Raw genomic sequence first — 24,337 nt, forward strand, 5'->3', positions numbered from 1 at the left:
GGAGAAGCATAAGCAGGTTCCATGTCCAGTGCAAGTCCATCACAGGCTCAGTCCCATGAACCATGAGATCATGACCTGAGCCAAATTCAAGAGTCCCATGCTTAGCTGACTGAGCCCTGTAGGCGCCACACAAATAATAATTATAAATGTGTGCATACATTACTTCAAAACTAAACAGTACATAGTATATAGTCCTCATGAGGTAAAGCTGTAGGCCAAGTTTTTAATTTTAATTTTTACTTTTTTATGGTTTAGACTAAAATGAATGTTAAATTTTGCCTCAGATTTTAGAGTCAGGAATCAAGGACTGGCTTCATTTGCAGACTGCATCTCTTCAATTAAACTGTGAGTTCTTTTAGGAGAGACATCGTATCTCTTAACTCACCTACCTAAGTTTCTAGAATAATATTTTCAAGGTATGCTTTGTTAGTTAAATGAACTTCCTCCAAAGTTGCCAGGCTAGAAGCCTTTTGGGCAGACAAGACCACAACTCCCAGAATGCCATGCTCCCCTTGCGCTCAGGTCTGAGGCGGGAATGTCCCAGCAACCATCGCGCCAGATGGAGACTACAATTCCCAGTCCACCTACGGGCTCCGGAAACCTTGTCAAACAGGACCTGTTGCCATAGCATCCGGGTCTGGTCCAACCAATCCGAGAGCCTCTGCCGGGTAGAGGCGGGCCGTTTGTATCTTCGACCAACCGGAGGCCTTTTTGTTGTGGAGCGTGACCGGAAGAGGCGGGAGTTCGGGACCGGCGCCTTCTCCTTGCTTCTTGGGGTCGTGGCCTTGCTCCCGCCGTGCACGGGAAGAGTCCGGGTGTGTCCACGCGCGTCTGTGCGCGTGGGCCCTGAAGTGCTCGTGCGTCCGCTCTAGGTCTCTGTGGGGGCAGAAGCAGGAGCCATGGGTGGGACCTCCAGCACCCGCCGGGTCACCTTCGAGGCGGACGAGAATGAGAACATCACCGTGGTGAAGGGCATCCGGGTGAGTGACAGTGGGCGGGCAGAGGGCCAGCACCCGGACTCGGACCCCAAACCTCCAACCTTCCCGGGACTCGCTCAGCCTGGTTTCCCCCGTCCCGGCCCCCAGTGTTGTCCGGCCCGAAGCCGAGTTCTCTGCAAAGAAGCTTGAAGTTTCAAGACTTGGGACATTCATTCAGAGATATTTCCTGGTTGTGTGCTAAGTGCTGGAGGGGGTTGGGGAGGGGGATGCCACGTTGAATTAGACCCTCCGAGGCTCACTGCCTGGGTTTGACTATTGCTCACGAGTAGTGGGACTTTATTTGAAATCCCTGTCTTCCCTTCTGTGAAATGGGGCTTGTCTTACTATCCCTGGGTTCAGGACCCCAACTCTCGTTTTGCACTGCCTCCGTTACCGTTCTCCAGGTGAATTGGCTTGGAGGAGACCTTTACCTGCTCTCGGTCATTTGGTGCTCTCCCTCTGACACCACCCGTCGCCGCTCGTTCACACACCCCGTAGACTTAAGAGCTGTCTGGGGTGACTTCTTTCTAGGCTTTCACTTGATACCTCTCTTTCCCTCCTCTGTGGCCAGCCGCCTAAGCTCTGGGCTAGACCCAGTTGCTTCGGGACAGGTGTCTGCTCGCCTGACAGGGCCGGGGCAGGTTTGCACTTTTTCAGACCGCTGGGAGTAATCCAGTCAGTTCTCAACCCGACGTCGCAGAGGAGTTTTTAATGTTCCCGCGTGTGCTTGACACATAAACTTGACAACTTGATTTTTCTCGAGGGTGTCGGTACCCCAGCACTAACTTCTTTAACACGCTCTCTGCTGCACCTGAATTTGGAGACTCTCTTTTGTTTTTGAAAGTACACCAGAAGCCATTTCACTTCTGATCGTTTTATAATATTTTATTTTTCTTCCTCTGTTGTTACACCACCAGCACAAGTAAATGAAATGTATAAATTACTTTTATCATCTGTTAACAGGGAATAAAATTTCCTAAGCATTTAAAATGTTTACAAACTTTTTCCTGTGAGACTGTTATCTTGAGAGGAACTTATTAAAGTTTTCTTTATAGAAACTCAGACTGTTGAACTCAGTTTTTGGTCTGTGACCACCCTTTCTTTATATCCTATTAATTAATGATGGTACCACATTTTGTAATAGAATGTCTGAGGCTGCCTTGCATTGTTGTGGTTTTGTTGGTACTCTTTGGAGTAAAATAAAAAGTACTACGAACTCTGAGTTTTATGCAGAGATTTGTTTAATCTTGCTTGAGGCTTTGAATGTTCCATACCAGAGGGTGGGAAAAAAAAAGTTAGAGAAAGCTAAATAAATTTGGGGTGACAAAACATTGGCCCGAAGAATGTATAAGTCTCATGCTCTAGTACAGACACAGTGATGAGAGCAAATAAAATTGAAAGAAGATTTGGCCACAGCACAGAGGTTCAGATCAAATATGAGGTTAAATAGAGTAAGTAGGATGAGGGGTATATGATAGACTAAAATGGAGAGAGTGGTTAGAAACTTTCTAAACTTTTTAAATAAAAGAAGCTGTGCCTTTTGACTTCTCAACTTGACAGCTGTATTTTTTTTTCCTTTCTCACAGAGTACGTCTTGTTTATAATAATCCAAGCACACACCATGCTCCTTTTGACCTCTATGGTTTACTTTTCTTCAGGATCAGCCTTCACCTGGAATGCCCTTGCAGTGTTCTCCCAGTTGCTTCAAATCCTTCTTTTTCAAGGACATTTTGCATCGTCCTGAGCTTCAGTTTGATGGGGCTTGAATACATCTCTAAGGTGTCTGAGCTTCTGAAATTCTGTGAGTCTAGAGGCAGTATAAATTTCTTGTAGCCATACTCAGCCTTTAGTGCATTTTCCTCTAAAAATGGCACGCTCTTGAATTGTTGGTAGGGGGGAGGGGTGTCATTCAGAGTTCTTTGAGGTCACTGTCAAAAGAGCATCAGCTGGAGTAAAACAGACCTTGGTTTTGAGTCTCAGATTAGCATTTATTAGTCTGTGGCTTTGGACAAGTCACTTTTTTATATTTGGTAAGAAGATGAGATAAGGTATTTAAAATACGTGGCACACTGTAGATTTTTATCTAAAAGCAGCCGTTTTTATAAGGTTCCATCACAACTAATACTTGAAGATTCTTTGGAGCTGCTTGGTAGTGTAGTGGGCAGAGCACTTGCTTTGGAACCAGGCCGACCTGGTTTAGTCCTTGCTCTGCCTCTCACTAGACTCTGGCCCTGGACAAGTCACTTTTGATTGTGTGTCCTTGGTCAGTCTGTCTGGATACTGTAGCCTGCTTGTACTAGTTACGTATCAAGCACTACTGGTGAGAAAGTTGGCGTAATGTATATAGGCATTTAGTGTTTTGACAGTGTTTAGTACTTACGTGAGTAGTAGCTATTATTAGAGTTGTTCAGGGGAATGGATATGTAAACTTATATTGAACTTAAATAAAAATCAGAGCATATTGTGTTTTCACGGCATACCTAAAGATATGGATGAAAAAAAATAAAGATGTGGGCTGGGAAATAGGAGTCCTGAGTTCTGCAGCTGATCGCCTGTGTGAATTTTTTTCTTTAGGCATTTTGTTTATCTTTTCAGCTGACTTTTATGTTTTTCTCCGCTCGAAACAGTCACCTTGTTTTCCTCTGAGGCATCGGGAAGGATAAGCAACAATCTCAGTATCATAAGTGAGTCACTGTTTTTTAGCTCAGTGGATGAAAACATGGTGCCGATGAGGTCCACACTTCAGTGTTGAACTACAGATAGGTTTGTTCAACTTGGCTGAAGAAAACATTCCAAATTTACCCAATTGTCTAACATTTATGTCCTCACTCATAAGAAACGAGAGTGTAGGAGTGATTCATGGCTTCAGCCACTGCTGGAAAACCAATTCTGCATTCCACTGATAAGGATAGTAATTTCATCTCCGTTTATCTTAATATAAGAAGAGTAGCATTTAGCAAGCACTATCAGGCTTTTGGTAACTAGGCTGTGTTTATTGATAATGTTTGTCTAGATTTTTCTTGCTGAGGTCCTCAACGGCTAGCAATTAAAGGACCTACTTACAATTTAAGTTTAAAGTTTATACTCACCTACGACGAGTTATTTTCATGGTAGTTATAGGGTCTCATTTATTTTTTTTTATCCTTAGCAATTGATAGCTTTCCCCCCACTTGCATAAAATCACCCATATTTTTAACACCTTATTTCAGCTTCTAATCTGAAACAACTCAGGGTTGGATGAAAGGCCACCTTCTTGCCTTGCCTTCCTCTCCAAGTCTAAAATAATTTCTAGGGCTAGAAAGACCAAGCATTTTCATTACTCATATTACATGTGCTTAATAGGATTTTTCCGAGCACCCGCTGTGCCTGCTTGGAAGGCATGCTTACCACTCAGTCTTCCACTGGTTTATCTGAAACATCAAAGCTGTGAGTGAACTCTTCCAGAGCAAGTGTCAACTTCAATGAGTATCATTTTCAAAGTAATATTTATCGTGCTTTCCAGGCATAAATGAGTCTCTGCATCTGGCCTTGAAGTTGCAAGTTGAAATTCATGGGAGCCATACATGGGTAGTGTGGATACTCACATGGAACACAACTAATGCTTTGGGGATGCGTTGGCAGTTGGGAGCCTCTAAATGAAAAGATTATTTAATGTGAGATGTTGAAGATTCTGGAGAGTGGATGTTAAAAGAGACAGCAGGGTCCAGCCAGTCCTGGGGAATGTGGAGGGAGGCTGTCCAGGTAACCCAGCTAACTGGTGGGTGATTGGTACCTTTGCAGTTTAGACTCTGTGACTCTCTTGGGCAGAGTACCATGTTAAACTTTCTAGGACTCTTCTTTTTAAAGCTTTCTAAGATTTTATGCAGGTAGGGGAAGTTCATTTCCATTACTGACAAAGGCAAAGAATTATTAGTGGCAAATTACAAACATAAGCTGAATATAACTATATATATCTGTATATCTCTCCCTCCCCTGCCATGCCCTTAAGTAGGTAGGAGTAATATCTTCCAAATAATAATGGCAGTTCTGGGAGCCTGTGTCTTAAAATGGTAGTTAAAAAAACAACAACAACAAAAAAGCAAACCAGTGCTCCCAGAAAGTGACCTACGTGGAAGGAAGCCCAAGCGAGAAAAATGGGTCTGACTCCTTTAATCTGTTTGATAAGGTGCATCTGGAAGAGATGAGAAAAACTGTTATGGAGCCGCGGGTGTGATTTGTTTCTGTCTCACGTGGCTGCAAACCTCACCTCTTGGAGAAGGGTAACTTGGGAGGAGTTCCCCTCCTCCTTTACTCTGTTCTCTGGAAGTGGAAATACTTTATCTCTGCATCTCACGCAGCCTCCTGTTTCTGGGAATAGTGGGTTCTAGATTGGTGAGTGGTGCATTTGGGCTCATTTTATTTTATTTTATCAGTATTGTTTTTTAATGTTTATTGATTTTTGAGAGGGAGAGAGACAGAGCATGAGCAGGGGAGGGACACAGAGAGAGAGGGAGACACCAAATCTGAAGCAGGCCCCAGGCTCTGAGCTGTCAGCACAAAGCCTGATGTGAGGCTTGAAATCACGAACTGTGAGATCATGTCCTGAGCCGAAGTTGGATGCTTAACTGTCTGGGCCACCCAGGTGCCCCATCTGTGCTCATGTTAGATAAGACCAGCTAAGGTGGGTGGGAAGATCTGGGTGGGAACAGTGTAGAACATGACACCCCTCTTTTCCTCCTCTCTCTCGAGCACATGTTGGTGTGGTGAGTGGTACAGAACTTGGTAAGCCCCATTTACTTAAACTTGTCTTTAGCAGCAAGTAGAGAATAGGGCAGATAATTGAAGTCAGTGGATGGAATTTTGTGATGTTGGCAGGCCCTCTTCCCTTAGTTATCGGTCATGTTAGAACAGTGGTTCTTTTAGTTTGTAGATTATTATAAATCTGGGAGCTGTAGATTCTGCCCAGAGCAGTGCAACAAGCAGACAGCTGCATAAAGCTGAGGAATTAATCCCTAGACCCCAGAGTCCAGGGACCTCCTGATTCCAGTGTGTGTGTGTGTGTGTGTGTGAGAGAGAGAGGAGAGAGAGATTTTGCTATTCTTTGCTGCAAATACTTTTTGTAGATTGCACATGGTATTTGCCTCGTTGGGCAATACAGAGAGGTCTAGAAAGCAGGTAGAGTAGCTATAGATCTTTAAATAAATAGGACAAAAGCTTTGCTAAAAGAAGTACCTTGTTTAAGGGAAGATGTTTCCTGAAGAAGCTGCTTCTCTCACAGAGGGCTGCTTATCCAGCTTTTGCAGAAGCTTATGTTTTACCTCTGATCCCTTTTTGGGTTGGTTCACATCACTAAGAAGAGTTGTTCTAAAGCTACAGATTGTGGGTGTAACCCTGACCTGTCAGTTGCTTCATGAGTACGCCAGTTCACAGAGGAGATTGGGGGAGTGTGCAGATCTGAACTCACTACTGCAATTAGAAAGTCAGCTCAGCTGGTATTAACGGGAAATACAGAGGATAACACAGCACGGTGATTGCCTTGTATCAGCACAGCTGAGAACGTCCTGGCGGCAGGGGAGTCCTGCTTGGAGTAAGCAGAGTTGCAGCCTTAGGCTGCCGGGGATGTGCTTTTGGAAGGGCCTGAGGATCCACTGAGGACAACTGTAAGAACCAAAGAGGAAGGTTGATGCTCAACACGGCTTTACAATATGTTTATCAACTCACAAGATGAATTGTGCTGCTTTGGATGAAATGCTTATAGTTTTACTCAAATACAAAGACAACAGTGGGAAATGTTTTGATGATACTAGAATTTGATATTAAGTAGCAGGTTTTGAAGCATCAGACAAGCCACAAAAATAAATTAAAAGACTTAGTGATTTGGCTGAAGGAGACACTACACTTTACCCAAAGAGCATGCGTAGAGAGGGATAAATGAGAACTTGGTATAATCGTGCCAGGACTTAGGCAGCTGCTACCGGCAGTAGCTGTAGCCCTGGTCTTCCTGCGCCGGGTGGCGGAGGAGCCGAGCACAGGCTCCGGTGAGCTGGTGAACGAACACCCGACAGGGTCAGTCTGAGTCCCCGTGGCTGGAGCTACACCGCTGGGAAAGCTTCGCCAAGTACGAGTGCAGGGAGTCCTCCCTACAACTTGGGCGCAGGTGTGCTTCAGTTTCAGATGAGGAAGATGAGGCCCCTGGAGGTGACTTCCTCAGGATGCTACAGCCAGGAGGGGGCCAGTGCTTTTTCCTCTGTTCGGGTCAGCCTTTAGTTTTACCCTAAAAGGATAATAGTTTTGAAGTTGCTTCAGTCACTGGGAAGGACTTTGTGTAGTATTCATTTTGAAAGTAGCAGTAGGTAATGGTAATGTATGAATTTTGATGAGAAGTGGATGAAATGGTATTTAGAAGAAAGCGTAGCCCATCTCCAATACAGGTGAAGGTTTATAGCTAACACTTGATTTTTAGCAAACACATTCACTTTCTGATTGCATAGGATGTATATCTGGTGGAGCTGTAGTTCTTTGACTTTGGCCAGAACTATAGAAATATAAATTAACGTATACAATTATATGTACATGTAATTTATGTCAAATTAACCTTAGATACATTGGCTTTCGATACAAATTATTAAATATGGGACATATACCATATATGATGTATAATAGTTTATAATAGTATATGATATGTAATATGTAACATATGTAGTATACTGGGGCATACTAAATTAAACTAGCCTATAAATATACACAATGTGTAGTATATCACATTGCATTTTTAATGAGCTTTATATACATTATGTATCAATTAAAATAGTATTAAGATTCTAAAACTTAGTAAGGCTCATCTTATCTCCTTAAGAGGAAGTGAGTTTGTTTGACCACATAGGATGGTAGGGGTGTACTGTTTAATAGAGGAAGCACTGGCCTGAAGACTGGGGAGTTACTGCTTATTCGGGTGCTACCAGAAACTGGATGTTACTCAGGGCTTTTTTTTCCTTACCTGTAAATTGAGGAGATTGTAGTCAGTCAGTCTTAAAGGGTTTTTCCTAAGATGTATCTCAGCTTTGCCGATGAGTTTCAGCAGCAGTGTCAGTGGCTGTCAGTTGTTAGAAAAGAGGCAAGTGGCCCTGACATCTTCAAATAGAAAGTCCCTTGACATTGTCCTTTCTAACTTTGATTTCTCTTCCAAGAGTCTTGGGGTTTTCCTCCAAAGACCCCAGCTTTTGAGCTGTGGTCTTGCCCTTACCTGTCTCTCCTGCATTCTGGCTTGGGTCCTGAGATGTTAAGTCACTACTCAAGTACAAACTGTTTTGTTCACTGATGTATTACAAGGGCCTTAAATTAGTGCTGGTCTAGGAAACATTTGGTGAATGATTCAGTAGTACACAGGAGCACACAGTTTTGTGGAAAGAAAAACACTTGTTTTGTCCTTGGAGATTTGTGCAAGGTATAGTAGGGTGCAAATAAGGGTAGCCTTGGGTAAGAGTTGGAATTGAGTGGGGAACTGATTTGGTCAGAGAAGGCTTTAGACGATGTTTGAACTGGACTTTGAAAGGTGATTCCCTCTCCCTGGGCCAGGGGAGAAGGCAATAGAGTCTTGTGTAAAGGCAAAGAGATGGCATCAAATAAGTAGCCAGTATTGGGGGAGACAAGGTATGAAGTATTAAGGGAAAGGCTGTGGAAATTGAGGCTGGAGAGTTAGGCCCTGACCAAATGGATGAGGTAGTCTTTTTTTTTTTTTTAATCAAACATTGATTGAATATTTATTTATTTTTATTTTTAAAAAAAATTTAATAGTTTATTGTCAAATTGGTTTCCATACAACACCCAGTGCTCTTCCCCATAAGTGCCCTCCTCCATCACCACCACCTCTTTTCCCCCCTCCCCTTTCCCTTCAACCCTCAGTTCATTTTCAGTATTCAATAGATGAGGTAGTCTTGGATGCTGTGCTGAAGAATTTGGACTTTTCTGTCCACAGAAGGTATGAAGGAGTTGAAACAGGCAGTTACCATAATCAGATTTGCATTTTAGGAAGATTATTGATGGTGCCATGAATTAGGGCAGAGGAATTGGGATGGGAGAAGAAATGTTGCATTCACTAGATATTTAGGGGTTGAAAATTCATGGCTTAGAGGATGAGGGAGAACGAAGAGTCAGGGCAAGTCCTGATTGGGAAAGTTGGATGGGGGTGGTGTCATTAATGAGATTAGGAAATCAAGAAGATAGAGATTTTGGCAAATATGAATGTCCTCAATTTAGGACATGTTGAGTTTGAGGGGCTTGTGGTCTTTCCAAGAGAAGGTGTCCATTAGGTAGTTGAATGTATAGGTCTAGTTTTGGGGACATGAAGGATTTAGAATTCATTAATTTATCAACACAGTTACAAGTCAAGGGAGTGGGTGAGATTGCCAGCAAGAGCATGGAGAGAAGTGGATCAAGGTGAGGGAGGGCATGGGGAGCTCTGGCACATAAGGGTAGGTGGGAAGGGGATGCCTGCAAAACAGTAAGATGTGGCCGGAGCCCTAGCGCTGTCAGGATGGGGGGAGGTCAGAAAGGGCAATGGAGACATTTCCAGAAGAGGAGAGTGACTGCAGGTGTTAGATGCTAAAGAGAAGCCGTATAAGTTAGTTGTATAAATATAAATATAAAAGATTATTTGTTTGGTCATTGGTGACTTTTATAAGAACACCACTATATTGGGTAGTGAGTCAAGGATGTGGGAGTTGGAAGGAGGTCTTTGCGGATAGAGGAGGAGGATCACCCAGTTCCACGACTCAGAAACCTGGATGTGTTGACCATCTCTGCTTCACTTGCATGGCCAGTCAGACTGGGTCTGGCAGTAAAGCAGGGTACCTGAGTGGGACCCTGAGACTCCGACTTCCTGGGTTTGAATCCCGGCTTGATTACTGATAAAATATAAAGTCCAGAGCAAGTTATTTAGTCTGTGTGCTGCAGATTCTCACCTATTTGGTGAGGTATATAACTTATGATTGTTGAGGATTAAATGAGTAAAGCGTTTTTAAGTGTAATGCCTGGCACATAATAAGCACTCTGTGAATGTTAGCTATTTTGAATCCTCAATATCTTTGAGTGTGTTCCCTTTGGGTGACCATAATAGCTTTTTAAAACAACTTGATTGTGTATTTCATGTAGTATAAAATTCACCTGTTTTTTTTGTGTACAATACTTTCTAGTAAATTTACCAAGTTGTGCAACTATCAGCACAATACAATTAAAAATTTTTTTGAAGTTTATTTATTTATATATTTAGAGAGAGCTAGCGAGCAAGCAAGCATGGGGCAGGGGTAGAGAGAGAGGGAAAGAGAGAATCCCCAGTAGGCTCTGCACTGACAGTGGAGAGCTTGATGCAGGGCTTGATCTCACGAACCATGACATCATGACCTTAGTTGAAGTTGGACACTTAATCCACTGAGCCGCCCAGGTGCTCCAGCACAATCCAGTTTTAAAACATTTTCATCACCCCAGTAAGATCTGTCATGTTCATTTACAGTTAATCCCCATTTCTACTCCTCCTCAAGCGTCTCCTTCTCTACTTTCTATCTATGTAGTGTTGCCTTTTTCTGGGCATTTCATATAAATGAAATTATATAATATGTGGCCATTTGTATCTGGGTTTCTTCCTTAACTGTTTAGATCTGTCCATATTGTAGCATGTGTCAGAACTTGACTTCTTTTTACTGCTGAATTGCATTCCGCTGTATGGATACATCATGGTTTGTTTATCGGTTCGCATGCAGAGGGACATTTGCGTGGTTCCACTCTTGCTGTATTATGACTGATGCTGCCGTGAACATCCCTGCGCAAATCTTTGTGCAGACATATGCTTAATAGCTTCTTAATTGGTCCTTTAGCTTCTTTCAGGGGACCTCCTGCTTCTGTTCTTGTCCCCCTCCAATCTGTTCTCTACACAGTGGCTAGCGTGCTCTTTCTAAAATGTAAGTCTGACTTGTCATTACTCTGCCTAGAATCCTGCAATTGTGCCCAGTTGCCCTCAGGATCAAGTTCAAACCGTTTGACTTGTGGATCTCTTCAGAATTTAAAATCTTATTTCCCTTTCAACTGCTCACTGTGCCCTCTCCCCAGCTTCCTGCTTCAGCCATTTTTCATTCATTCATGTATTGTTCCAATCATTTCTTTAGCCATTCATTCAGTTTACCAGGCTTATTGAGGCTCTGGGGATATAATAGGACATCCACATGCTAGCCTTCATGGAACTTCCTTTCTAGTGTAAAAGGCAGACAAACAAGAATGCATCAGATAGTGGTAAGTGCAATAAGGAAAATAAAAAGAATGGTACAGTAGTAATTCAGGTCTGATGACACTCAGACCTCCGGGCCTGAGTGTTCCTCAGAGCCCCTGCCTTACTGCCACCTGCCTACTTGTTATCTGCACTTCATGTCTGCTGGTGGCAAGCCCTGTTTCTCACCTAGACCGCTCCGTCTTTCCCTCTTCTTGGAGTACTGTTGTCCTACTTCTTCCCTTCCTAACACCTGCTTATCTTTCCCAGTCCCAGCCCCATGTCCAAAGCCTGACAAGATGTCCTGTCCATTATGTGTTCTTTTTACTTCCATTCTAGGCCAGTTGACATAGGTGATGGCCTTCCTGTTATATTTAAATACCTGATGATTGCTTCCTCTACCCCACTTTATGCAACCTGATGACTATCGAATACCCCAAGTCTAGCCGGATTCCTTGCACAGAGTTGGTGCATAATATAATTTGTTGAAAGAGCATTTGTTTGTGATTAGTTTGAACAGGAAGATGAAGGCACACCATTTCCTTTGGGACTGGAGGGAAGGAAGGAGCTAAGACCTGTTGCCTGCATAAATTAATTTGTAGGATTAGGGGAGGAAAGTCGAAGGAGTTTTTTTGGCTTACATTTTCTCAGAGATTACAATTTAGTGCACTGTATAAAATGAGGAGAGGAATTATTTATAATGAGCTATTAGCAGTGCACAGAAGAAATAAAGAAGTAGTGCTGTAGGGTGCATCTTGAGATCTTAAAACTGTTCTTCCTTGCTTTTAGTTTTATAGCTGTTAGCTTTCTTTAGGCCATTCGTTATACGTATTGATATGGATGACTAAATTACTCCGATGCTATTGTACTGTTTTCTTTCTTTTTTTTTTTTACAATTGATTTTATTTTGATGTTGCCTTTTCAGCTTTCAGAAAATGTGATTGATCGAATGAAGGAAACCTCCCCATCTGGTTCGAAGCCTCAGCGGTATTCTGGTGCGCACGGTGCCTCAGGTATTTCAGAATTTTAACTGTGGAATTTGTAGTCGAGAAATTATAAGTGATAAAAGTTTACATGAGAGTCAAGTTCTACACTCCTTTGTGTCTGTTGTCATTTGGATGTTTGGCTTTTTGTATGGAGTGTTAGAAATTATTAGTACAGGGGTTTCTTTTAAAACATTTTGCACTAAAAGAAGAAGGAATTTACTTGCAAACAGACGGGATTTTTTATTTTTCCTCAGCCAGCTTCTGAACCCTCTATGAAGTTTTTTGGCAGGTTACTTCATAATATCTGTATAAATGGATTCCTTATGGGAACATTAGAGATTTAGGAGTAAATATTTCTAATAAAATATTGAATTTAGAAAATACTGACTTACCTTTTCCAAATTGTGAACTGTCTTCAGTGCTTTCATTTTCTGAGTGTTTTAAGTTTATAAACAGTTTATTTCTTCTCAGTCTTAATTATTGATGGAAATAAGATGTTAAGTGAAATCTGCAGGTGATTATTAAGCCTCATTTTGTGGATCTTGTGGAATAAGAGACTCTTTCCCTTTTGTGCTCCCCTAGCCCATCCATTTCTTCATCCGACAGGTAGTTTATTGAGCACCTGCTGTGTGTGGTCCTGTTCTCGTGCCGCCCAGTGTGATGGCTGGACGCCCCATTTATTGGGGAAATGGCAACGAGAAAACACTTGAGATGGTTAGCCTGGGACTGAGTAGTTTGTGTATTTACCAATCATTAGTTGTAACCATGAATTGAGCTTCTGATATGTTTAAAGCAGAGGGTAAGAGATGAATCTGAAATAGTCGAGTAAGAGATAATGAATAAGTAATAGTTCTTGCTCTTAATGAATAATCCTGTTTAGTGGCAGCATTGAGCGGGGTTTGCAGGTCATTAACATTGCAAAGTGACCACTCCCTCCTTGCCTGAAACCCTTTCTTTGGCTCCTGGACCGCACTCCTGGTTTCCTTCCCACCTTCTTCAGCCTAGTTGTCTTTGCTGATTTCCACTAAGTCATCTCCCCCAATTCTGTGGGTTTTAAATCATAATTTAGATGGCTGTAATTCCCTTAATTGTATCACTAGCTCTGACTTCTCTCCCTGAAACCTGGACAGCTGCCTACTCGAAGTCTCCGCTTACAGATCTTCAACGGAACATAGCCAAAGCAAGCCTCTTTAATCCTCCCCAGACTTGCTTTTCTCCATCTTTCCCAGTAAATGGCACAGGTGGTCAAGCCCTAAACCTGGGCCCCAAGCTGCCCTTACTCCTTACATCAGGCCATTAGCCGCTTGTCCCGTCCATCTCCACAACATGTGGGGATGTGACCCTTTCACACCTGTCTCTGCTGCGGTAGCACCGACCGGACAACCAGTAAGAGTACTTTGCCATCTGAGGAGCCTCTTAAGTGGCTCCTATTTCCTCTCTTGTCCCTTTACCCTTTGCCGCACACACAGAGGCCTTAGCAATCTTGAAAAGATTCATCTGTTCAGGTCACACCCCAGGGGTAGCGCTCCATGGTACACGGAATATAGTTTGAACTGCTTTCTTTGGCCTCTGAGGCATACCTCAGAGGTGACTGGACACTTCCTTTTTTCATCTCATCATTTATCATTTCCTACCACCCTTCTTTTACTTGTGGCCAGTGACTGCCACCTCCACCAGAAGGTAAGCTTCTGGGACACGGTCCCTTGTCTATTCACAGCTGAATTCCCAGCTCCTAGGATAGTTCTTAGTGCTTAAGTGTTGAATTAACTTAGGGTGATGCCATTATCTATTATAGAAGGTAGAAACTCATGATCATTTTGGAATATAATTCTGAAGTTTAATTCGGATGACATTTTATTGAATGTCTACTATTGTGCAAATAATTAAGCTAGGTGTTTTGAGAGGACACAGGAAAAAAACTCATCTCCTTTCATAAAGTTTCAGGTTTTTGGGCAGAAACAACTAAGTATATAAGAAGACTGTAAGAAAGATAGCAGCATAGTGTAAGAGAAACCTAGGAAGATTTTAAAATCTAGAAAGATATTAAGTTTATCGGGTCATTTGGCTTAAGAATAACTTTTGATATGTGGATTTTTTAAAAAGTTTATTTACTTTTAGAGAGAGAGAATCAGTAGGGGAGGGGCAGAGATGGATGGGGACAGGCTCTGAAGCAGGCTCGGAGCTGACAGCAGAGAGTCTGATGTGGAGCTCGAACTAACAAACTGCAGGATCATGACCTGAGCCGAACCCCGGATGCTTAACTGACTGGGCCATCCAGGTGCCCCAATGTGTGGATACTTTATAAATTGGAATTTGTTCTACAATAAGATTTGTTCTGGGTAGATTTCTTTTCTACCTACTGTGTTGGGGGAGAGGATGATAATGGTTATGATGAAGACAATGAAGTTAATGATGGAATCATGATAGATGATTTTTAAATGTCATTTGTTTGCTTGGTCCTCTGCTAAGTCCTTTCTATGTCTTGTTTAATCCTTATAACCTTGTGAGGCAGGGATTATTTGTAACCCATTTTATATAGAAGGAAATGGAGATTTGACATGATTAATTCTCTTGCCCAAAGTCCCAAAGCTGGTAAGCAATGGAGGTGACAGTTGAATTCAAGTGTGTTTGATTCCAGAGCAGATACTACTACCCCCCTGTTTTATTATAATTTGAATGGCACCTGGCTTCATTTGTAGAAAGGATGTGACAGAAACTAGTTGGAGGGAAAGAGCCCCCTTTTAGTGATGTGCTGCTTGAGGTTAGGAAAGAACCTTCTATCTGTAAGTGAAGAAGTTGCATCTTTTAGCTTTTCCCCACATTGGTTCTCATTCAGTAGTGCATTGGAAGAGAGAAAGTGTTTTCAAATTTTCGTGGGTTGGTTTCTTGAACTGATACTTTGAGAGAGTGGACGTGGGTAGGGAGGCCTTCTGTGAATGCTCATGGTCATGGACCTGCAGAGCATGACCTGACATTGTGATGCACCATGGCTGTGCATCCCATTTCTGGGTTTGACATGACTGATGAAGTCTGGTCCATGGTCAGCTGGGGCACTGAAAACTTTTTGAATGGCTCCTGTGTCTTGGTGGTCAGGCTAGGACGACACTCTGAGTGAGAGCCCCTAGTCACACGTGGCTGTGAAGATTTAAATGAAAATGAAATAAAACTGACATATTTGTTCCTCAGTTGCACTAGTCACATTGCAGTGCTCAGTAATCACGTGCAGCTAGTGGCTATCTTACTGGACAGTGCAGACATAAGGCATTTCCATCATTGCAGAAAGTTCTATTGCGTAGTCTAGTCTAGAATATATCCGTGAGCTTTATCGGATGGATGATTTTAATGATGTGACGGAGGTTACTGTCCTTGATGGTGGTGTGTGTTTGAATCTTGCTGTCTGCCTTTCCCGCATCCCGGCTCCCCCAGGATTGTGTGTAAGTGGACACTTCTGGGAATATTTACTATCTTCACATCAGTCTTTAGAACAGCTTTTTGAAGTGTGTGTTACAGTATACTGAAGGTGTTGATCCTGTAGACTCCGAGAAATTGTGGCACACCTGTACCTTCATGCTCCACGTAAATAACTTGCTTTCTCTGTTGGTACTGTGATGTGGTACAGAATGTGGCCCTCTGAGTGGAAGGCCTCTGTTCCAGCCCAACCCAAGAAAAGAACTAAGGTCTGCTGCTGTTTTGAAATGATTTTGCCCTTAGGTTAAGAATGCAATTAGACTATGATTGTGCCAATTAACAAAGATTTATTTTTCTTAAAAATAAGAAATGTTTATAAAAGTAGAAAGCCTCAACGTTTATGTTCTCTCTGTCTCATTTGGGGGTGTTAGTTAATACTCAGTAATAGAGTTTTTAAAGATTTATAATATAGATGTGTTATGAAATAATTTTTCAAGTCTACATATTGATAAAAATGTCACCAGCCCTTTCTACATTTTTCAGTGTCAACTAAGTTATATATTAAATGTGAGTTGAGTTTTTAATATTCATTAAAATGCCTTCTTTCTCATAGGAGTCTCATTCATACCAGCCCTAGGCTGTTCATACGTGTGAATATAAGGCAGCATATTTGGTGGGCTAAGAGCCTGAGGGTTTTTGTAGATAGGAGCTAAGTTTTGTCATCTATATCGTTTTGAGAATATAATTTATGCTATAAGAAAGTGAATTCCTCTAAAGACTTTACTGAAAGTTTTTTGTTTTTTTTTTTTTTTTTTTTTTTTTTGCCAAGCCTTGAACCAGATCAATGACTCGTTGCAATAAGTATTTGCATGTAAAGCTGTTCAGGCAAAATAATATAATATGTGACACATAGCAGATTGAAATGCCACTTTAATAAATGAATGTGCTCTAAAGAACTTAACTGTGTCCTCACTGCCTCAAATTCTTTGCTGTGTTACGTGTTATCCCAACTATGTTGGCTTGCTTTTACACCACTTGTTTCTTTTTTAGGCTGTTGTAAGGGGATATTAACACTGTGCATCTTTTTTGACTTTAAAAACCACTGTTGGATATTGATTTTCTTCATTTCCACCCTGGTCCTTTAGTTTTTGTGGCTTATAGTGAGGTCAGACCTCTCATGTTTGACCCTACCTAATATTGAGGGAACTCTGTCCCCAAATCAATAGGAAAAAAAACAGGCAGAAAATGACATTAGGAGGCTATTTGTTGGTTTCCTAAGCCACTAGCAACCAGATGAAAATGATGAATCTGGGAAAAAAGACAAATTAACTCACTTTTATTGTTATCCTCACTGGGCAAGTTTCTCTGTACATTTCTTGTCATTGTGAAAAATAAGAAAGGTTTGCCGATTTGTGTTGAGTATATCACTGAGATCACTAAGTATTTGGCAGCCTTAACAAATTGCAGGAAACCAATTTAAGCCAGAAATAGCAGAGCCCAAACTAAACAACCAATTTAGGGAAACAGATTCATCTATATGTTCCATGTGTTTTCCTCCCAGAATCTGGCCCTCTTAAATAGCTCTTTAAGGCCTATTTAGACATAACACAGTAGGGAAAGTTCATAGTAAACAAGTTGTGCTTCTTCCTTTAACTTGAGTTACATGAATGGAAGGGAGTTACAGAATCTAGGTTTCCAACTTTTAATACATGACACTTTGTTGATGTCAGTGTCTCAACTCTACTTTTTGTGCTGTAATAGATAATTTGTCTGACAGTTTTAAAAGGAAGTTATGTATACACCATTTATTTATTTATTTATTTATTTATTTATTTTTATTCATGAGAGAGGGCACACGTGAGTGAGGGACAAAGAGGGAGAGACAGAAAATCCCATGAGGGGCAGAGAGAGAAAAAGAGAGAGAGAAATGGGGCTCACCTGAATTGGGGCTCATGTTCACCTGGGACTTGAACTCAGAATCTAACGCAAGATTATGACCTGAGCTAAAGTCAGATGCTTAACTGACTCAGCCACCCAGGCACTCTGTACACTATTGATTTAAAGCCTTTATTTATTTATTTAACTTTTTGAAAAAGTTTATTTATTTTGGGGGCGCCTGGGTGGCTCAGTCAGGTAAGCTTCCGACTTGGTCTCAGGTCATGATCTCGCGGTTTATGAGTTTGAGCCCTGCAAGGCCAAAACCTTGCCTTCCCTGGGCACCAGAGTTCCGGCTCCAGCATTGAGCGCTAGTTCCCGGGGACCCACCAGCATGCTGCCATGAATAGATGCAGATTCCTAAGAGATCAGGGGCTGGGTCATCTGATCACTAGATGGGTAGCTCCGCCTGGGGCATTTACTGCTCCCCACAGTGATAAACCCCGGAAAAGCTGTAGCCGGAAGCTGGTATAGCAAGTCGAAGTTATTGAAAATGGATTTGTGTGGGGAAAAACAAAACACCATTTGGGGGACATCTTGGGGCTTCAACATAAAATCTTTTAGTAACTTTTCCCCCTGTGTAAGTTACTATTAATGACTTGTGATACAACGTCATTCTCTAGAGTATGAAGTGGAAGTAGATGCTCCCTACTGTTTGTGTGGAAGTGGACCAATGTCTGTCAAGAGTGACAAAGTTAATAATGATTTCAAAAAAGTATTATAATGTAGTGGGGAAATACTAGTTTCTTACCCTTCACCTGCTCAGTTAATGTTTTTGAGTTGGTGAGTGAATATGTAAGGGAGATGGAATGTGTTTGAGGTATAGAAAGGGTTTTAGGAATTCAGAGAAGGTAAAGAGCTTGGGCAGGCAGGTAACCAGGGGAGGCGGAGGTTTTGGTGTTGAAGGTGTTCGGTGGTCAGTGCACAGATGTGAATACTTTAGATTACGGGTCTCATGGGAGGGAAGGTTGGGGACTTTAAGCAATTTACTTTTGTCCTTTAGGGCCTAGTGGCTACTGAGTACTTCCATTTAATTTTAGGATGCAAGTATAGAGAGTTGCATTCGTTGCTGCTTTTCAAATATACTCAGATATTAATAACAGGTATGGCTAAAAGTACAGTGCTGATTTTCTCATTGATATTTTTATATTTAACAATTATAAATGGTAAAAATTATGTTTTCCACGAGAGTACTAAATAAAACTGTTTTCATTTTCATGAAAAGATAAGCAGCCCTGTGAGCATTTTTATTTGTCCTTAACTGGCCCTACAGCAAAAATGAAAAAGAAAAAAACAAAGTTGTCCCCAGTTTCTTGAGACAGTATAGGGCACAGCAGATGATTTCTGAGCAAGGCAAATGCTCAGATACAAATGAGTTCTTGGAAGGATAATAGACAGGACGCGCCAGAAATCAGAGATAGGGATGGCCTCTCTACGCCGCCGTGCAGATCGAAGAGGCAGAGGCAAAGGACTCCGAGGTTTGGTGCCTGAGGCCACAGGGCTAGTAGGGAGCCCTCATCTAGGGCACCCTCCTCTGTATCTCTTGATTCGTCACTCTTTTGTGTTATTTATTTTTGAGAAACCAGCACAAATTTAAACTCACTTTATTTTGAAATTGAGAAGAGAGCATTGGTTCCCTCCTAAAAATGGAACAAAAAGATCATTGGCAATCTAGCTTATATTCCATGGTATTTTGGGATGGTGAAAGGGGAATCAGGCAGAAAACAAAAACCTCCAGCAGTAGAGGGAAGGAATTGCAGAGATGCTTAGTAGGTTCTGAAATGTCAGTGAGTCACACTGTCCAATCATTTTCTGTGACTTAGAACTTCTGCCCTTTGATTTCTCAGCCAGCAGATTGACCACTGGCTGAGCTGCTCTTCATTCCTTCTCCGGAGGCCTCTGCTCTGTGGTTGGTGCAGCAGAGCTGTGTTAGCGCTTCCGAGGGGTGTGACATGGGGGGGGCGGGCGGGCACGGATTCCTTACTCGTTCCTCAGTTCCTGGAAAGAGAAGAGGCTGCTTTGTTAGGTGCATCGCGTCCCGTAGGTTACAATATAGTGACACCATAAAGTCACAGTGCTCAGGAGCTGAAAGGAAGGAACGGCAGTGCCCTTGCCCACGGGGGAAGAAGGGGTGTAGTAGAGAAGCGCCCCAGTTTTTGCTCTGGTGGATTCTGACACTGAAGTGAATTTGGGATAGTGCATTGTATTTTCTCATAGAACAAGTGTTGTTAGCGGGCATTAACAATCAAGTAAATCACGGCCGACGCCAACGATGGATCATAAACCACATAGGAAAAACAACTATAAAGTCGACATTTTATAATCATGCTTCAGGATTTATAAAATAAAATATCCGACATTGGTTATATGGTTATATAAGCAGCTCTCCTGGATTATAAAGTGTAAGGCATACGATACATAAAAATACTGTCTTTGATTCAAATTTAATGTACCACTTGTAAAAATAAACACTTGATTAACGTTATTTTTGCCTTTCTTAGAATTTGATAGACTTTGAGGGCATCATCTGGATGCCCCAGATCTCTGAATATAAATTGCCCAAGAGAGTTTTGAGGGTACATCTTTCTACTACAAGCTGAGGTATTCAAAATCAATCCATTGACCCTTCTGGCTGTTGACCAAATTGTGGGTTATTATTGTCGATGATGGTATTTTTCCTTGTAAAAAACATTTAAAAAAATAAAGTCTGACCCAGCATTTCATTTCTTCCCTCTCCCCTTTCCTGTCTCCCTGGTATATTCAGAATCACAGGTACTGTGCTCTGTATTAGGCCAAATCAGTGCTACCAGGGAACACTCAGTGCTTTTGAGTCCCTTTGTAAACCTGTTCTTCCCCCAGGGCTACTTGACACTTTGTTGACAGCTGTCGCTGGACTTGAGTGTTCCTTGAAAAGCGTTGGGTGCCCATGTGGATCATTATAGTGAGGCTCTTCTAACTTTTTCACAGAATTGGTGTGGCATGCTGCAGACAGGGTTCTGGGTCCTGGTCCCCCTGACTGAGTGGCTAATTGGAATATGGATTTTAAATAACCAGCACAGAATGACTGGAACTCGAAATTGCCTTCCAGGCTAGTAACGATAACCGTGTCTTCACCTCAAGGCGGGAGGTAGTTAGGACGCCTCGCAGATTGTCCGGTGGGGAGGTAGAGGCCGCAGAAAGCCCCTGTGTATTGCCTGTGTTCTCAGGACTCATTTACTTTGGCAAATAAGCGCGTGCTCCCGCTCTGTTCCTCTCTTCATGCCCCCCCTTACTCTTTTCTAAATTTATTTTGCTGGTCTGCCCTCCTTGTGCCAGCAGTCCTGCAGGAGTCCTTGTGCCCAAGCCTCCCTGTGTATTTGAGGAGCAGCGGCAGAGCCTTGCTCCGCATTTTCCTTTTCATGGCTTCACGTTTTACAGTTTCTCCCATCCGCGGGGTCATTGCCCCCGCAGCTCCCATCATCTCTCCCCTGCCGGGTTCTAACAGTCTCTTGCTCGGGTCCAGGCCTTCAGTCTTGCCGTTCCCAGTCTGTTCTCGCTGCCAGTGTAAAACCAATCATGCCTTTCCTCTGTTTAAGGAAGCCTGAGAGGCTTCTCTTCCCCTTAGGATGGTCTAAATTTCTTTTATGTTTCCAGCAGCTCCTGCACAATCTCTCTGCTGCTTTATCTCTGGCCGCATCTCCCAGACCCACCTGTCTCATGATGAACTCTAGTCATACTCAAGTTCCGGAGTGTCCTTGAACTTGTTCCTTTTAGGTGTGTGACTGTGAGTGAACACTGTTCCTCCAGCTGTCTTCCCCAGCCCCACCCCCACCTCCGCTCCTGCTTGTCTTTTATCTGGCTAACCCTTCTGGATTGTTCAGATGGCTGGAGATCATGTACCCCAGGAAAATTTTCCCGACTCTGGGTCTGAGCTAGCTAGATGCCCCTCCTTCATGTCCCCCCCGCCCCAGCACCCTGTGTGTGCCTTGCTCAGCCCATGGTGCTGCAGGGGCCCATTTACTCAGCCCCCTCTCTCGGGTCCCACGACTGTTCTTCACTCGTGCTTCCTCTCAGGACATCCTTTTATGGTGCGTCCGTCTTGCTGTGGTGCTGACCCGTCTTTGCTGAGGTGAAAAGCAGTTACAGGCCTGTCTTTGCAATGGGTAAGCATTGACCTGTTGAGGTGAGATGATTAGGCAAACTCACATTTAAAAAAAAAGTCTCAGAGGGCTGAGGAGATTTCTCTTTCTTCAGTAGCTGTTTTCCCATAATCTGAGTGCAGACTTTCCAAATTGATACTTTTTTGAAGAATCTCCTGTGCTTTTATCACTAAATCTATAGTCCTGATCCTTGTTAGAGGATGTGCTTCATTGTATTGTAACCGCTGGCTTAGTTCTCTTTCTTTCTAGATTATGACCCTCTGAGGTCAGGGAACGTTTGTTTATTTCTCTTGTGTACCCTTAACCATGGTGACTATGTTATAATGTTAGGTGCCGAATACAGGTTAGTGGAGTGAGTGAGCTAAAGCCAGTTGGGTCATGAAGCCTGACGTGTACGTGCCTGTGTCACAGAAGGTGGAAGACAGATCTTTCTCTGAAACTTGTTCCACTGGACATGGCTATGAGGGTCTTCACCAGGCCCAGGATGGTGTCCCAGTAATGCTTTGCCAGTTTTAGTTCTTAACCACAGCACACTCCACGAAACCCTGTTGTAAGAGATCTTTTCTTGAACACACTATCTTGTGAAAAGCATAGTTTGTGGAGCTAGTGGCTAGGGAGCAGGGCCCTGATTGACTCAGAAATGCTGATATGGAGATTCGTGTCCCTCTCCTAGGTATTAATTTAGTTTCAAGAGAACTAATGTACATAGATTTTGCCACATTTTGGGGAGGGATGAAGCAAGTTGGGGTTTTCTCTCTAGGACCCTCTACTCTTAGTTCCTGGTGTCCTCTTCATTTCCTTCTCTGTTGTGTCAAAGTTAATCTGACCATTTGTGCCTTGGAATTTGAGGAGTTTCAGGATGGTTAGATTAGGCCTCTGACTTTGAAAAGCAGCTCCTTGACCCTGGCAGCCTCCTCCGGGAGATCCGTCTGCTGTGTTCCTGTTGTCAAAGCTCTGGAACCCTTGAAAGTAGAACCCCTCTCATCTCTCCTTTCTGGGCAGCTGTTCCCTGGCTGAATCTCCATTTCTGACCCAACTGTTATCACTCTCGTCTTCGAGAAAGGCTGGTCTCTGCCCTCACTGACTCCCTCCAGTGCCTGGGCCAGCTCTGGGGTTTTGGTGTCTGGAAGCTCAGGAACATTGAGGTTTCAGGGATTGGAAGGAAGACCCACGGCTTGTGTCCTCGTGCCAGTGTGGAGAAGACTGGGAGCCCAGGGAGCTGGCTCGCCAGTGTGTTCGAACACGCATGAATAGCTAAGCATTATTTAACAATGGTAAAACTTCTGGGACGCCTAGGTGGCCCAGTCCATTAAGTGTCCAACTCTTGATTTCCGGTCCGGTCGTGATCTCGTGATTTGTGAGTTGCGGCCCCTCATTGTGCTCTGCTCTGACAGCATGGAACCTGCTTGGGATTCTCTCTCCCTCTCTTCTCTGCCCCTCCTTCACTTGTTTGTGTGCACTGTCTCTCTCTTGCTCAAAAATAAGTACACTTAAAAAAATAAAAGAGAAACTTAATAATTTGGTTTAGCTCATTTGGGCATTTACCCAAGGCATCCCATTTTCACCTTGTTGCCATGTACTACAGTAGTGATAATTCATATAATTATATCAGATTGGCTTTGCCCTACCATTTTGTTTGGTAGTTAGGCTAAATTCTTCAGATGTAATTAGTTTTGCTATTGATGTAACGGTCATCTCATTACTTTAAAAAATAAGATAAATATTGATCACTGTATGTCATTTTTGAGGATAGACCTGAGGAATGATAAGAAAATCAATTACCATAATGAGGATAGATTTGATTTAAATAAAAAATATAAAGCAGCATTTAAGATTGACAACTCCCCCAACACATTTTATTGTTTCATTAATGCAACCAGTGAGGTTATGGATTCTGAATGTTGTCTTTGTAATTATTTAAACAATTTTTTTAACAAAACACTTCCAACAGCTCTCTGTTCATTTCCCTTCTTAAAACTCGTGCTTTAAGCAAGAAGAGATGGCTCTAACTCACTGCGTATCATCTCTGTCTTCTTGTTCTCTGTTGGCAGGGGGAATGAGGCTAGCTAAGCAGCTGTTGTTTAATTCTGTGGGAACATTCCAGACACCTGTTGGGCACAACGTGTTTCTTCAACTTTTTAAAGTGACGTGCTGGGGTGCCTGGGTGGCTCAGTTGGTTAAGTGTCCGGCTTCGGCTCAGGTCATGATCTCACGGTTTGTGGGTTTGAGCCCCATGTCGGGCTCTGTGCTGACAACTAGCTCAGATCCTGGAGCCTGCTTCAGATTCTGTATCTCCTTCTCTCTCTGACCCTCCCCGGCTCCCACTGTCTCTCTCTCTCTCTGTCTCTCAAAAAAAAAAAAAAAAAAAAAAAGACAGTTAAAAATTAAAAAAAAAATAAACTGACGTGCTGACTTCTCTGGGGATATCATGAGATTGAGCCCATAAACTGCCTTTGTGACATCTTTATTAAACTTTTCTGAAAAGGTTGCTTTACTCCTCTTTCTCAGAAACTTTTTAGAGTGATTATTACAATAATATGGGACGTTCTAATCCTCTTTTCATGATTATTCTTTGGCCTGTGGCAAATTTTATTAGTTTTTTAATAAAAAAAGCTTTTGAGAAAACATGGGTTGTATAATTAAAAAATAATTTTTTTT

General features: G+C 42.5%; 1 protein-coding gene across 3 annotated transcripts in view; it reads left to right on the forward strand.

Moving 5' to 3' along the window:
- The first annotated feature begins 735 nt into the window (after positions 1-735).
- CHCHD3 (coiled-coil-helix-coiled-coil-helix domain containing 3) overlaps positions 736-24,337 on the forward strand; it is a 267,194-nt gene continuing 243,592 nt past the window's right edge. For all 3 annotated transcript variants that reach the window (XM_029923187.1, XM_029923195.1, XM_029923202.1), the window contains exons 1-2: positions 736-980; positions 12,137-12,224. In XM_029923187.1, the coding sequence (XP_029779047.1) occupies positions 900-980; positions 12,137-12,224 (169 nt within the window). In that variant the 5' untranslated portion in view covers positions 736-899. The remainder of the gene's footprint in view (positions 981-12,136; positions 12,225-24,337) is intronic.

The sequence above is a fragment of the Suricata suricatta genome, chromosome 2 (assembly GCF_006229205.1).
Source record: "Suricata suricatta isolate VVHF042 chromosome 2, meerkat_22Aug2017_6uvM2_HiC, whole genome shotgun sequence".
In the NCBI taxonomy this organism is placed as follows: domain Eukaryota; kingdom Metazoa; phylum Chordata; class Mammalia; order Carnivora; family Herpestidae; genus Suricata; species Suricata suricatta.